The sequence below is a fragment of the Scedosporium apiospermum genome (genome assembly GCF_000732125.1).
Source record: "Scedosporium apiospermum strain IHEM 14462 chromosome Unknown SEQ_SAPIO_0106, whole genome shotgun sequence".
In the NCBI taxonomy this organism is placed as follows: domain Eukaryota; kingdom Fungi; phylum Ascomycota; class Sordariomycetes; order Microascales; family Microascaceae; genus Scedosporium; species Scedosporium apiospermum.
The window spans coordinates 238,169-252,500 of NW_015971807.1; the positions used below are offsets into that span (position 1 = coordinate 238,169).

At 49.7% G+C, this 14,332-nt stretch overlaps 2 protein-coding genes and 2 pseudogenes across 2 annotated transcripts; 3 read left to right on the forward strand and 1 right to left on the reverse strand.

Moving 5' to 3' along the window:
- Positions 1-402: 402 nt before the first annotated feature.
- SAPIO_CDS6694 lies at positions 403-744 on the forward strand (annotated as a pseudogene; the record flags this gene model as incomplete).
- Positions 745-2,094: 1,350 nt separating this feature from the next.
- Positions 2,095-2,877, forward strand: SAPIO_CDS6695 (annotated as a pseudogene; the record flags this gene model as incomplete).
- Positions 2,878-3,624: 747 nt separating this feature from the next.
- On the forward strand, positions 3,625-5,078 carry SAPIO_CDS6696 (uncharacterized protein; the record flags this gene model as incomplete). Its single annotated transcript, XM_016788734.1, has 3 exons — positions 3,625-4,266; positions 4,326-4,709; positions 5,040-5,078. The coding sequence occupies 3 exons, from the start codon at positions 3,625-3,627 to the stop codon at positions 5,076-5,078; spliced, it is 1,065 nt and encodes a 354-aa protein (XP_016641678.1).
- Positions 5,079-5,610: 532 nt separating this feature from the next.
- SAPIO_CDS6697 (uncharacterized protein) lies at positions 5,611-8,748 on the reverse strand (the record flags this gene model as incomplete). The annotated part of the gene is made up of 7 exons (XM_016788735.1): positions 5,611-5,679; positions 6,027-6,782; positions 7,052-7,169; positions 7,230-8,205; positions 8,263-8,418; positions 8,473-8,669; positions 8,717-8,748. The coding sequence occupies 7 exons, from the start codon at positions 8,746-8,748 to the stop codon at positions 5,611-5,613; spliced, it is 2,304 nt and encodes a 767-aa protein (XP_016641679.1).
- Between the last annotated feature and the right edge of the window lie 5,584 nt (positions 8,749-14,332).

Consider the following 14,332-nt stretch of genomic DNA (forward strand, 5'->3'; position numbering starts at 1 on the left):
GTCTGTATCAATGGATCTATCTTGTTTCAGGAACCAAGGCAGGATTAACTGGTCTTTTCAAATCGAGTAAATGGGAACATGTTGTGCCTTCGTGTAAAATCTATGCCAACCGCCGTAGATCTGTCGCATTTAAAACACCGCGCTATGTAGTAATCTGTCCCAACTTCGACGACCCTCCATTCCATTGGAGTACTCTAAAACGCCCATCTCTTCTATCTTGATCAGGTATTGCAATACATCAACTTATACAACCCGTAACTTCTCAGGAATCGTACTCAAGATTCTAACATCCATCGCAGGCTCTATCCATCGTCCCATACCATATCTACACATACACAGTAACGGACAATCATCAACGCACGAGCAACAAGAATCGCCTTCTCAAGTCTCCCAAAATCTGCAATGGCAACACTACTTCTTCTTTCCACCCTCTTCCTGCAGGCCGCTCATGCGTATGAGCTCATCTTCTACAGCGGATCGGGATGTCGAGGGCAAGATCTTGGCCGAATCGTTACGGGGACAACTGGTGATGAGTGCAAGCGAGATTACAGCGGTAACGCGGGATCGATTCTGGTCAGGAGCACCGGAGCTGTTGACAATAACTTCATGGTCGTGCTCTTCAGCGGCGACGACTGCAACCCGGACGGCGAGGTGAAGCATGGGGACGAGACCGATTTTTGTTTGGAAGAGCCTTACGCCGGATTTCAAGTCGTGGACACGAGCGTGGTCCCGGATGAGGATTAAGAGGAAGGAAGCGTCAGTAACACACAATTGACTCTCGGCGACTATGTATCTAGAGAATGATCTGTATGTACACGTAGGGTGAGAGTCGCGCAAAATTCAATAGGTATGGAGCTTGAGAGGAGCGCATACTAGAGACCAGCGTTCAATTAGTGACACATCCTGACCAAACATGCCCAGACTGGGCTTGATGGTTTCTTTGTCCATACTAGTGTGAGATCATCGCGGCCCCGTTCTTCGTATCTACATAGTAATGCACCAGGTCCATAAGACTCATACATCTAAGCGCGTGAAATGGATGCCATCACAGTGAACCATGGCGTTTATCCGAGGTGTTGGCGACCCAGAAAACCCAAGGGCGCAATTCGGTGTTGGGCACCCCAGGAGAGGGTACGAGCGAGAGATATGGTGGGGGTGGCTATGTACGCAAGAGACAACCAACCAGACATCATTGATCGACGAATCCGTCGCTGGGGGCCAAAAAATAGCGCAAAAGAACTTACAAAACCAACAGCGTCCGTTTACGGATAAATGGAGCGCTACCAGAGTTCAAAAGTCTGCGGCCAGACCAGTGGAGTTGGGGGCAGAAACCGCGCCCCATCGGAATAAGGCGATATGCGAGGCCTGTTGGCTGATGGCTCGCAGTCAATGAGCCGAATGGAGTGGGTTGCATGATGATGAAACCCCCAAGGCAGAATCCAAGTCAAATGCCTGGCGGCCAGAATCCTCCGGTGTCGGGACAGGCACTACAGGAATAGCACGACTTCAAACGTCGCCCCCAAGATAACGGGGCTTTGGTGGCCAGAATCCTCTAGGCTTCGGGCGTCGCCCCCAAGGTAACGAGGGCTTCGGCAGCCAGAATCCTCTAATGTCGGGACAGGCACCACACGAATAGCTGCAAGATTGCGAGCGTCGCCCCCAAGATGATGGATGAGGGCTTGGCTGGCGAGTCGACCGACGTTTCAAACCTCAAAGTAGCCAGCAATGCTTGGAGAACTAAGCCCCTTGCAACCCCCAGCTCAGTTGGCCCGAGGTCGAGATGGATGTCTTTGCGTCTTCTATCAAGCGCATTCCGGTCATCCTACCCGGCCGTGCTCGTGCCCCTGGATAAAATCTACTTGTATCAGTCGAAGTCCAGATCGGTTCAGTATTCATCACAGCTCCTCAAGCCCCAAGGACTGAAATCTCTCTTATAGTTGAGTGAAAACCGTCAGTTGATTGCACTCCAAGAGCCTCTTTTCTATTCTCAATCAAGCCAATTCGAGTTTTACAGTCGCCCTCCTTATCTGGCTCCTCCTGTTCCTCTTGTTCCTCCTCCCAAGTCTCAAGTCATTTCTCAACGCCGCAAGCCAAATGCGACCCAAAATCCCATCGCTCTTCCTCGGGGTAGCTCTACAACTCGCAGGCCTCATCTGGGCAGCCCCGCCTCAGAATAATGCACCCCTAATCGGCATCCAGTTGGACGAGCTTCCCCAAACCTTTTGGGACGAATTCCCCTCGAGCGAATATATCAGCTACACGGCGATTATTGAATTTGATCCGCAAAAAACTAATGTCAAGTGCGGAGGCATCAGCGATGGCGAACTTATGAATCTTGCCATGTACGCCTTCGATCAGATGCACGATTTAGCCGCGGTCTACAACCTAAAGCGCCCCAATGCAATGGCGGCTCTTGTGCATCAAGATCAGATATACTTTGCATCCTCTGTCCGAACAGACTGGCATCCGGAACGGCTCATCTCCATCGACAAAGAATATGGCGCAGAAGGGAGCGTCGGGAAGTATATAGAGGATTGTCTGCTTTCTGAGGACTGGGAGACCATAAACCACGGCACTGGAGGACTGTGTGCAGAACCCAACGTCATCCGCCTCTTACACCAGCATAAGAAGTCCTTTATCAAGCCAATTTCGGGAAATCGAATTATCGTTGTCGGCACCAATAGAGACACCACAGACTTCAAAGAGGCTAAGGACCCTTGCCCATCATTTAAGGGTAAAATAGGGTGTAGGGACTCGTTCAAGACGGAGTATGGCTTGAACTTTGTTAAGCCTGTTTGGAGAGAAGCTGACCCCAGAGTTTTCGATTTTTCCAAGGTCATGAATCCTCGACGTGCCAGACCTGTGCAGAGGTATTAGGGAGAGACGGTCCCTGGCTGGCTGGCTGGTTAATGGGAGTTCTACGCAAATGAAGGGGAGGTTGGAAGGCATTCTGCATGGTACACACCCATATAAATTTTCATATGACCATGGCTAAGCCTCCCGTGTAAAATGCATCCTATCTCATATGAGCCCCAAAATTGCATCGTGACCGAACTTTTTCCTGTATAACCAACGTTACCGTGTAACCAACGGATCGATGATGATTAGCGGTGCAGGGTGATTAGCGCTGGCCCAACTTCAAGTGAAACCTGTTGTCTGTGAGTACACCCTGCCCCTTATGCTGTGCCTGTTCAGCCTGTGCTACTTATTCTATCCCGGAAGTGGAAGCCCCCAGTATCCAGCGAGTTTTTGGAAAACTTCATATGAGATAATAGGCCTTTCATGACCATGTGCGAGGCATTTAAAATATTTAAAATATTTAAATATATGGCGGTTTCTAAGAGAAACGTTCCTAAGGACCGAACAGGTTCGTCCAACTTACATGATAGTGGTCCTAGTTCTAAGTTGTAGAAAAGACTTGCTTGTTTTATACGGATGAGCCAGCCAAGGTCATGTGACGGCCGCATAACGGCGAGGTGGAATTTACGAGGTGGTACATCGATTTTTCTGCAGGAATGTTCTATATATATCCTGGTCCACATCCCACATCCCACATCCCATATCCCGTCCTCACCTCTCATTCATCTCTCCGCATTCGTGGCCTTTTCATATGCAACAAGCAACATGTCCGACCAAACGAATCTAAATCCACGTCCTAGGCTAATCTCATACAATTTCGACCCCGAGTATGACCGTGATGACGGCCCAGATGCGAATGACCTTCGGGAGCTTAACAGGGCTGTTTGCGCCGGTGATTTGGAGAGGGTAAAACGAGCCATAAAGCCCGAAACCGACCTCACGGTGCAGTTCGGGAGTTCTTATCTCGCAGATTCACTTCTGTCCGACGCTATACTGCATTCGCACATGCACATCGTAGGATTCCTGCTTGCGCTTGGTGCCGACCCTGCAACACCATCGTGTACTAGTCAGCGACAGGCGCTCCACGATGCAGCGGAACTGGGAAACGTCGAAGCCGTTCGTCTTTTCCTAGATCTCGGGGCTGATGTGAATTCGGTTTGTGAAACCGATGGCTTCAGTGGAGGTCACACGACGGCCTTGTGGCTTGCGATACATAGAGGAGGTGAAATGGGAAGCCGACATTGGCCCCCGGGTGCTGATCCCCAGCGACTTTATACCAAAAAATGGGTTGAGACGATTGAGCTCTTGCTTGCCCGTGGTGCTCACTTCCCGCCGCGTCCACCAAGCGACCCCTACTTTAATCCTTCTTTTTTCGATCCGCCAATTCCCAGTGATGAAGCGACTCTAGTAGGTTTGATTCCGCCCTATTTTCGAATTGGTTTCTCTAACTATTAATCCCACACTAGCTACGAAAGGCCCTACGCCCGAGATCCAGGGCACTTTGTATGTCGTACCTAAACGAACTCAAAGCTTCCAACTCCATTCCGCCCAACGCCCTCGTCATCGCCGCACAGAGCTTTTTTGTTCAAGGCGTCCAAGATCTCATCCAAGAATTCGGTTATCGAGATGAAAGCTGCAGTGCCCTGAAAGCCACCTCATGGTTTCCCACTGACGACAAAGATGTCGAGGACATCAAGATCCTTGTCAACATCGCTCGCCTGCTGCTCAACTCCCGAGATGACTGCAATCTAGAGGACATCCATCTTGTAGACACCCTTTGCGAATTCTCAAGAGTTGCGAATCTAGAGCTCATGGCTTTAGTTCTCGACCATGGTGTAGACGCTAATGCGGTGGGGTCGAGTGGCGCAACGCCGTTTTTAGTGTCCTGTGGGAGCTGGTCGACTCATTCGTCGTTTACACTGGCGGCTATGCAACTCCTGCTTGATCGCGGAGCAGATGTTCATAGTCGAGTTCAGCATGGTAAGACAGTTTTCTTTTATATTACTTGAAGTTACTAGTATATATATGCTGATTATAAGTCTATAGTTGATGGACAGGACCCTACAGGCATGTTATCGTATATACCAGGAAACACTTGTTGTAAGGACTAGTATATTGCCTTTCTCTTGCCCTGTGAAAATAGCTAGGTGCTAACTAGAGAAAATGACGTGAACTTGTAGTGCATCAATGGGCTAGACAAAGAGACCCTGCAGCACTAAAACTGCTCCTTGACGAAGGCGCCAATGTCAACGCAAGCAACGGAAACGGAGAGACAGCCATGATGAGACTCGCTACCCACGGAAACAACCATGAATCGATGAAACTGCTAGTGGGAGCAGGCGCCAATGTCAACGCTGTCGACAAACGGGGCCAGACAGTTCTCCATCACCTTGCATTGATGGTTGTGGCTATGTATATCCCCCACGATTCACTTGCGAAAGACATATCCTTGACTCTTGAGTTGTTAGCGCAACATGGCGCAGACTCCTCTATTGTTGATGAAGATAGAAACAGGGCTGGAGATATACTTCTTCGGCTCCCTTGCTGCTTGAAGGATTGGCTGGGGCCTAACTTGGCAAGTTTCTTTGGCTTACATGAGACCTCTTGAGTTAGAGTGACGAGTTACAAAGGTAAACCGACTCGTCCTGACCTCAGCGAATCCCTTGCCGCCTTTGGAGCTCAAGCACTGGCGCTGCACACATAGACACTGGCGCAAAGCACCTACCCAGAAGGCAAGAAGATCTTATACATCTAGCAGGCGTCGTATTGTCTCGATTCATCACATATAACAGATGTAAGCACGCTCTTGGCCTTGCAGTACTGTATTGTCAAGTACCCGTCATATGCCGATGCAAGTACAGTGCAGATGTCAATATATAATCATCATTGTATTATAGTGCCTATCTAAATGTGAATTTAATAAACTTCACAGTGCCAGAACTATTTCCCAAGGCAAATATATGCTTGTAGGAAGCCGAAGCCGTAGGCCTAATGTCTGGAGGAAGCCAGAGAATTTTTTTCCCATCTCGTTCCACCCAATCATTGCTAAGGATACATGGCATGGTCTGGCGGTCATTGTGAACTGCTAGCTGACCGTGATCCGTGTTTAAATATCGATTATCGGCAGAAAATAATAGGCTCGTGATTTCCCGATCGCCTCGATGTACCTGCTTCTCCTCGCCCGTCTTCGCATCCCAGAGCCGGATAGTTTTATCACTTGATGCCGATGCCAGTATCAAGCCATCAGGCGAGAAGGCAACAGCGTTGACCCTGTCACTATGGCCCTCGAGGACCTGCTTCTTCTCGCCCGTCTTCGCATCCCAGAGCCAGATAGTTCGATCATTTGATGCCGATGCAAGCATCAAGCTGTCAGGCGAGAAGGCGACAGCAATGACCTCACCTCTATGGCCTTTAAGGATGTGCTTCTCCTCACTCAAGTCCATATTCCAGAGCCGGATAGTTCGATCACTTGATGCCGATGCGAGCATCAAGCCGTCGGGCGAGAAGGTAACGATATTATCCCAGGCACTATGGCCCTTGAGGACCTGCCTTTTCTCGCCTGTCTTTATATCCCAAAGCCGAATAGTTTGATCATGAGATGCCGATACAAGCATCAAGCCATCAGGGGAGAAGGCGACAACGTCAACCCAGTCACTATGGCCCTCGAGGACCTGCTTCTCCTCACCCGTCTTCACATCCCAAAGTCGGATGGTTCGATCGTGTGATGCCGATACGAGTATCGAGCCGTCAGGCGAGAAAGCTACAGTATCAACCCAGTCGCTATGGCCCTTGAGGATCTGCTTCTCCTCGCCCGTCTTCGTATCCCAAAGCCGAATGGTTCGATCACGTGACGCCGATGCCAGTATCGAGCAGTCAGGCGAGAAAGCGATGGCGTCGACCGGGGAGCTATGGCCCTCGAGGACCTGCAAACACGCATTCCATTCTCGGTCGACTTTTGGCAACAACGAAATCCATCCTGGAATATAGCCTTCGAATATATTTCGGAGTATACTGCTTTTTGGCGCGAAAATGAGAGCAGAAGAATAAACTTGTATGGGATAAAGATCGATTATTGAGCGATAGGTAAGGATGAAACGGTTTGCGTCTCGTAAAAAGGCGGAGATACGGCTCCCGGTACCGGGCTAGACAACTTATGTCAGCGGATATATGGGACTATATTGGCGTGACTTACACTGATGAGAGCTTGTAAACTCTTGATCATGGTAATGCTATCAGAGATCTTGCCTAGTAGGCTTAATGCTTCGAGCCAGTAAAGAAAGTGTGATTTGAGGAACGAGTATGCTTGATGGCTGTCGGTTATTTGGACATTGCTGTGTTCTATGTGATGGACCCAGTATAGACACGCATACCGAACGTCTGCTGGTAGATATAATTCGATGACCGCTGGGTCGATATCTGCGCGACTAAGTCCAGACATTTCCTGGCTGAAAATAATATCCTTCCTCAAGTAGCCACTACCCAATAGAAGTTCTAGGCATCTGATTGCAATCCTCTCGTGGGTTGCCCGCTCGTCTACCCAGAATGGGTTATTGTCGCGCTTATCAGGGTCTATGAGAAAGTCGCGGAACGATAGATGGAACATCCTAATAGGAGCGTCGGTAGAGGCTGGCACGCTGAGGACAGAATGAAGAGAGTCGAGTCTACGGTCTATAACGGACTTGTTGATATCGAGAAGACGGGCTAAAGACGATATTGATAGAGGCTCAGCTAAAAGCACAATCGAGCCCACAACAATCCGGAACTCATTTGCGAGCGATCTCTTAGCCGCGTCAGTACCCCTGAGCAGCTGGTCAAGGATCGGACGATAGGTAGCATCTAGTTTGTCAATTTCGGATTGCTGAGTCCTTGACCGGTACTCGAGGACCTTTTGTAGTTGCCCAGCGGGATCGGACCATGCTGGATCTTCGATGAAACGACAGATAGTAGCTGCAAAGATAAAGAGCGGAACGGCCATCTGGACTAGATCCCTGACTGCGTTGGAGCCCGGCCAAACCGCCGGAAGTTGGCGATCGGCACGCAGCAGAGCGTTGTAGTCCTCCTTAATTATAGTAAGCCTGTGGTTGAGAAATGCAGTTATATCATGCTCGATGATTGACTTTGGTAGATCGTGCAAAATTAAATCGTGGTATTTGCCTCTGATGTCATTGAAGCCAAGTCGAATGGGCAGCTCGGGTCTACTCGTCACGAAGCACCTCAGCTGCACTGAGGTCAACGTCTTCGCCTGCGATAATAGGTAAATGATGGCTCTGATATCACCGTCTCGTTCGCACTCGTCGAGGGCGTCAATGACGAGGATAATTCTCTTTACCCCGTTCGGGATATACTCTAAGTTTTTTAGTGGCTGTAGGATAAGACTTTGGAATTGCTCTTTTAGAGCTTTACCTGTAATAGCAGGGTCGGCGTCGATAGCAGCCCGGATATATGTTGCTAGAGAAGGCTCCTTGTAGACAAGTCTAGAAGCAATAGTTGTGAATAATCGAGCTGCGTTTCCGCGGTCCTGCTCGCCTCTCTTGAAAAAGAAGCTTGCGCCAAGATCCCCTTTGTCGGCAAATGATTGTGCTACTGTACGTGATATTGTAGACTTCCCTGTACCTGCTATGCCACTGAGCCAGAATATGCATTTCCCATGCGGATCATCGGCCCATCTCATAATATCCTGGCGAAGGGCGACCCGGGTTTCGGGGTGGCATTGTGCGTTATGCTCATCGGCGTGAGAATCGAATGCTGCATCTTTCGCAATCGGAAGTTTAGAGAGAACTAGCTTTTGGCTAATGTCAAGGACATTCATCCTAAATCATGTTAGTAAGTGGAAATTAAGGGGTAGGCAGCGACATACGCCAGATCGATAGTGAGGGCCGCTGATAGCATGTCTCGATATCCTTCTAGGGTTCTGATGATGCTACCGACATCTTTGTTCTCAAATGGCCACTTTAGAGCGCGGACACCAAACTTTCTCATCGCCTTACGAGCGGTCCCAGCGTTAAGTTTCGTCTCCAACTTCGTTTGCAGCTCGATGAGTTGGGAAGAACAGCCGTGAAGCCCATCGCGTAGTCGCTGCGAAGTTTGGAGCTGCGCCCCATTCGGTCCGTCAAATAGCTGCCGGGTACTGTGGAGAGTGGTTTTAAGTGTGTCAAGTTCTCCGCATAGGCGTTTGATATCGGACTTTGCACTCTTCACTTCCTTAAAGTATTGAAAGCAGAGCGACGTGACCTTTGCGGTCAGGTCGATTACTGCAATGACACTTGCTGCTGATCCTAAACCGTCCATTATATCTTAGTCGAGAAGAGATCAAACTATTAGAATGAAGCACTGAGGAGTGGGCAATCTGGCTTCGCAGATGGTGGGTATTGCCAGGGTGCTGCCAATGCTCTGCTCCACATTGTTTGAACAAAAAAAAAAAAAAAAAAAAAAAAAAAAAAAAAAGGGTGCGAGGAGCAATGTTCCACGTCAAAGAGTGGCAAGTGCTTTTTAGAGCTGTTTCCATAGTTTAGGTGCCTTCGCGCTTCTCAGCTTTTCTGTCCTTGCAGCCTGATTGTGGCGTTGGGCTTCGGGTTTCGGCAAAGTAAATACAAAGTGGGGATTAGTGAAGTACCAAGTATCAGTGAAGCATAATACACACTCTCAACAGGCCGTCCGTGCGTCTGAAACAATGTTTAAGAGTTTAAAAAAAATAGGACAGTCGAAGTAGTCCCTTGCACGACCCGATCCTTTCGTACCATCCGATCAACGTTCATGCGATTCGGGACGACGACCATGCCTGCGAATCGTACCGGCCCCGATCCCAAGATTACCCCCACGATGGGAGACGCGCTTTGCCTCCGGCTAGCTAAAGAACCTGACATGAACCTGCGTGAGATGGCTGATTTCATCAATGAAGAGTTTGACAAAGAAGTATCCGTCACTACGATTTTTCGAACCTTAAACTGGCGTAAAATATCCTACAAGGTAATGAGGCGCGTAGCCCAGCAACAGATGCCTGATCTACAACACTTCTACTGTTATAGACTTAAAATGCTGGGATGCCGGTCATATCATGGGGTATTTGTTGATGAGTCTGGCATCAGCAGACCCGGCATGTTTCAACGTAAGGGGCGGTCTCTAAAGGGCATCGCTCCAGTGCAGAAGGCTAAGTTCGAACGCAGGACTAGAGTACAGTTCATCGCAGCATACACACAGAGGGGTGTAAAGCTGTGCCGATTCTTCACCAGATCAATGAACAAGCCTCTATTTGAAGACTTTAATCAAACAATTGCTTTGTCACTGTGGCAAATGGCCAGAGCCGGAGACCGTACTTATTATGGATAATGTGGGGTTTCACTACTCAGACAAAGTCCGGGAAATGTATGTGGACGCCGGCGTCAAACTGGATTTTACCCCACCATATACACCAAGGACCGATCCGATCGAGGAGTTTTTTTGGGGAAGTCAAGACACACGTTAAATCACAACGCAAAACATACAGGGGGCTTATTCAGAGGGATTTTGAGACCTATATAAAGGGCTGTGTCAAGGCAGTGGGCAGCCGACAAGAGAGTGCCGAGGGTCACTTTCGAAACGCTGGACTTTATGTTGAACAACCCCCTAAGACATTCGTTGTAAACTGCTAAAAGAATGAAAACCTTCAATCTACTTTGACTTCATTTGCCCATTCAGGGATCGCAAAGTTGGTGTCCGGCATGACGCCTGAAGGAGGCAAGGAGACAAAGAGGCGAAAAGACAAAAAGGCGAAAAGGGAAACATGGTGGAAACGAATGGGGAGGGACGTCAAGAGACGGAAACAGAGGTTGACAGAGGGTGAAACGTGGCCACTCTGAGGGATGGAATCTTCTGGAATTGTTTCAAGCGGATCACATGACCTACCAATTCGTTAGGTCTAGGTCCTGCCATCAGCGACCGGAGGTCACAAATTTTGTGAAGCAGAAGCACAAGCAAGACCAGGAGCAGGACTAGGAGCGAACATGGATAGGCCGGAGCTATCGAGGAACAATGGCGCTTTTAAGCACTCCTCAAGAGCGCAGATGGAGTGAATCTGTTCTTGAGCACTGGTTATGACTACTGACACGAAATGGCGTTACAGGTTCCAGGTTACACGCTTCAAAGACCCACTTTACGTGTCAGTGGACAGGACTCTACATATACAACAGGGCGACACAGTGTAGGATAAATTAACACTATAATGTTGTGACGGTGAAAAGGGGGACATTCTCACATGACTGCAAGGATGGGCCGGAAGAACTTTATTCCCTGCTATAAGCCATGACCATAATTATTTCTTTTCTTTCCTTCTTCCAGAAGGAATTCTAGAAGTTCTTCAATCAATCAAGTCATCAGTNTCAAATTTCTTCCCTATCAACTTTCGATGCGAAGGTCTTGTCTTCGCATGGTTGCAACGGGTAACGGAGGGTTAGGGCTCGACCCCGGAGAAGGAGCCTGAGAAACGGCTACTACATCCAAGGAAGGCAGCAGGCAATCCCGACACGGGGAGGTAGTGACAATAAATACTGATACAGGGCTCTTTTGGGTCTTGTAATCGGAATGAGTACAATTTAAATCCCTTAACGAGGAACAATTGGAGGGCAAGTCTGGTGCCAGCAGCCGCGGTAATTCCAGCTCCAATAGCGTATATTAAAGTTGTTGTGGTTAAAAAGCTCGTAGTTGAACCTTGGGCCTGGCTGGCCGGTCCCCCTCACCGGGTGCACTGATCCAGCCGGGCCTTTCCCTCTGTGGAACCCCATGGCCTTCACTGGCCGTGGCGGGGAAACAGGACTTTTACTTTGAAAAAATTAGAGTGCTCCAGGCAGGCCTATGCTCGAATACATTAGCATGGAATAATAGAATAGGACGTGTGGTTCTATTTTGTTGGTTTCTAGGACCGCCGTAATGATTAATAGGGACAGTCGGGGGCATCAGTATTCAATTGTCAGAGGTGAAATTCTTGGATCTATTGAAGACTAACTACTGCGAAAGCATTTGCCAAGGATGTTTTCATTGATAAGGAACGAAAGTTAGGGGATCGAAGACGATCAGATACCGTCGTAGTCTTAACTATAAACTATGCCGACTAGGGATCGGACGATGTTATTTCTTGACGCGTTCGGCACCTTTCGAGAAATCAAAGTGCTTGGGCTCCAGGGGGAGTATGGTCGCAAGGCTGAAACTTAAAGAAATTGACGGAAGGGCACCACCAGGGGTTAACGTCTAACTGTTAAGCCACAGAAGAAATCTGCTCCTGAAAGCCGCCCGAAAGGGTGAGGTGGTGTCCGGAGCGTGCGAGCTCGAATTTAAAGGCTAGTCCTCCAATGCGGAGGGCGACATCCTCAAATTGCGGGGAACTCCTAAAGCTTTCACTCCAAAGCCGGTTCGCGAAAGCCGCCGGTGGCCAGGTTAACAGCCTCGGGTACTGGAAAAACGTGGAAGATGCGACAATGGACAATCCGCAGCCAAGCCCCTAAAGGCTCCCCGTCGAGGGACGCCCACGGGGAAGGTTCAGAGACTTAACGGGGATGGGTATGCGCCGAGAGGCGCCTGCTTAAGATAAAGTCCGGCCCTGCGCGAGAGCGCGGGGGTAGCAGGGAACCTGCGGCTTAATTTGACTCAACACGGGGAAACTCACCAGGTCCAGACACAGTGAGGATTGACAGATTGAGAGCTCTTTCTTGATTCTGTGGGTGGTGGTGCATGGCCGTTCTTAGTTGGTGGAGTGATTTGTCTGCTTAATTGCGATAACGAACGAGACCTTAACCTGCTAAATAGCCCGTACTGCTTTGGCAGTTCGCCGGCTTCTTAGAGGGACTATCGGCTCAAGCCGATGGAAGTTTGAGGCAATAACAGGTCTGTGATGCCCTTAGATGTCCTGGGCCGCACGCGCGTTACACTGACAGAGCCAGCGAGTATTTCCTTGGCCGGAAGGCCCGGGTAATCTTGTTAAACTCTGTCGTGCTGGGGATAGAGCATTGCAATTATTGCTCTTCAACGAGGAATCCCTAGTAAGCGCAAGTCATCAGCTTGCGTTGATTACGTCCCTGCCCTTTGTACACACCGCCCGTCGCTACTACCGATTGAATGGCTCAGTGAGGCCTCCGGACTGGCCCAGAGAGGTGGGCAACTACCACTCAGGGCCGGAAAGTTGTCCAAACTCGGTCATTTAGAGGAAGTAAAAGTCGTAACAAGGTCTCCGTTGGTGAACCAGCGGAGGGATCATTACAGAGTTACTACTCCAAACCCATTGTGAACCTTACCTATGTTCTGTTGCCTCGGCGGCGTCGGTCAGCGCCCCTCTGAAAAGAGGACGATGCCCCTCCCGCCGGCAGCACCAAACTCTTGAATTTTACAGCGGATTACAGTTCTGATTTGAAAACAAAAAACAAGTTAAAACTTTCAACAACGGATCTCTTGGTTCTGGCATCGATGAAGAACGCAGCGAAATGCGATAAGTAATGTGAATTGCAGAATTCAGTGAATCATCGAATCTTTGAACGCACATTGCGCCCGGCAGTAATCTGCCGGGCATGCCTGTCCGAGCGTCATTTCAACCCTCGAACCTCCGTTTCCTTAGGGAAGCCTAGGGTCGGTGTTGGGGCGCTACGGCGAGTCCTCGCGACCCCCGTAGGCCCTGAAATACAGTGGCGGTCCCGCCGCGGTTGCCTTCTGCGTAGTAAGTCTCTTTTGCAAGCTCGCATTGGGTCCCGGCGGAGGCCTGCCGTCAAACCACCTAACAACTCCAGATGGTTTGACCTCGGATCAGGTAGGGTTACCCGCTGAACTTAAGCATATCAATAAGCGGAGGAAAAGAAACCAACAGGGATTGCCTCAGTAACGGCGAGTGAAGCGGCAACAGCTCAAATTTGAAATCTGGCGGCCTCTGGGCCGTCCGAGTTGTAATTTGAAGAGGATGCTTTTGGCGAGGCGCCTTCCGAGTGCCCTGGAACGGGACGCCACAGAGGGTGAGAGCCCCGTATGGTTGGACGCCGAGCCTCTGTAAAGCTCCTTCGACGAGTCGAGTAGTTTGGGAATGCTGCTCAAAATGGGAGGTAAACCCCTTCTAAAGCTAAATACTGGCCAGAGACCGATAGCGCACAAGTAGAGTGATCGAAAGATGAAAAGCACTTTGAAAAGAGAGTTAAATAGCACGTGAAATTGTTGAAAGGGAAGCGCTTGCGACCAGACTTGTGCCCGTCGAATCAGCCGCCGCTCGCCGGCGGCGCACTTCGGCGGGCTCAGGCCAGCATCAGTTCGCTGCAGGGGGAGAAAGGCGGCGGGAATGTGGCTCTTCGGAGTGTTATAGCCCGCCGCGCAATACCCCTCGGCGGACTGAGGACCGCGCATCTGCAAGGATGCTGGCGTAATGGTCGTCAGCGACCCGTCTTGAAACACGGACCAAGGAGTCGTCCTAATATGCGAGTGTTCGGGTGTAAAACCCCTGCGCGTAATGAAAGTGAACGGAGGTGAGAGC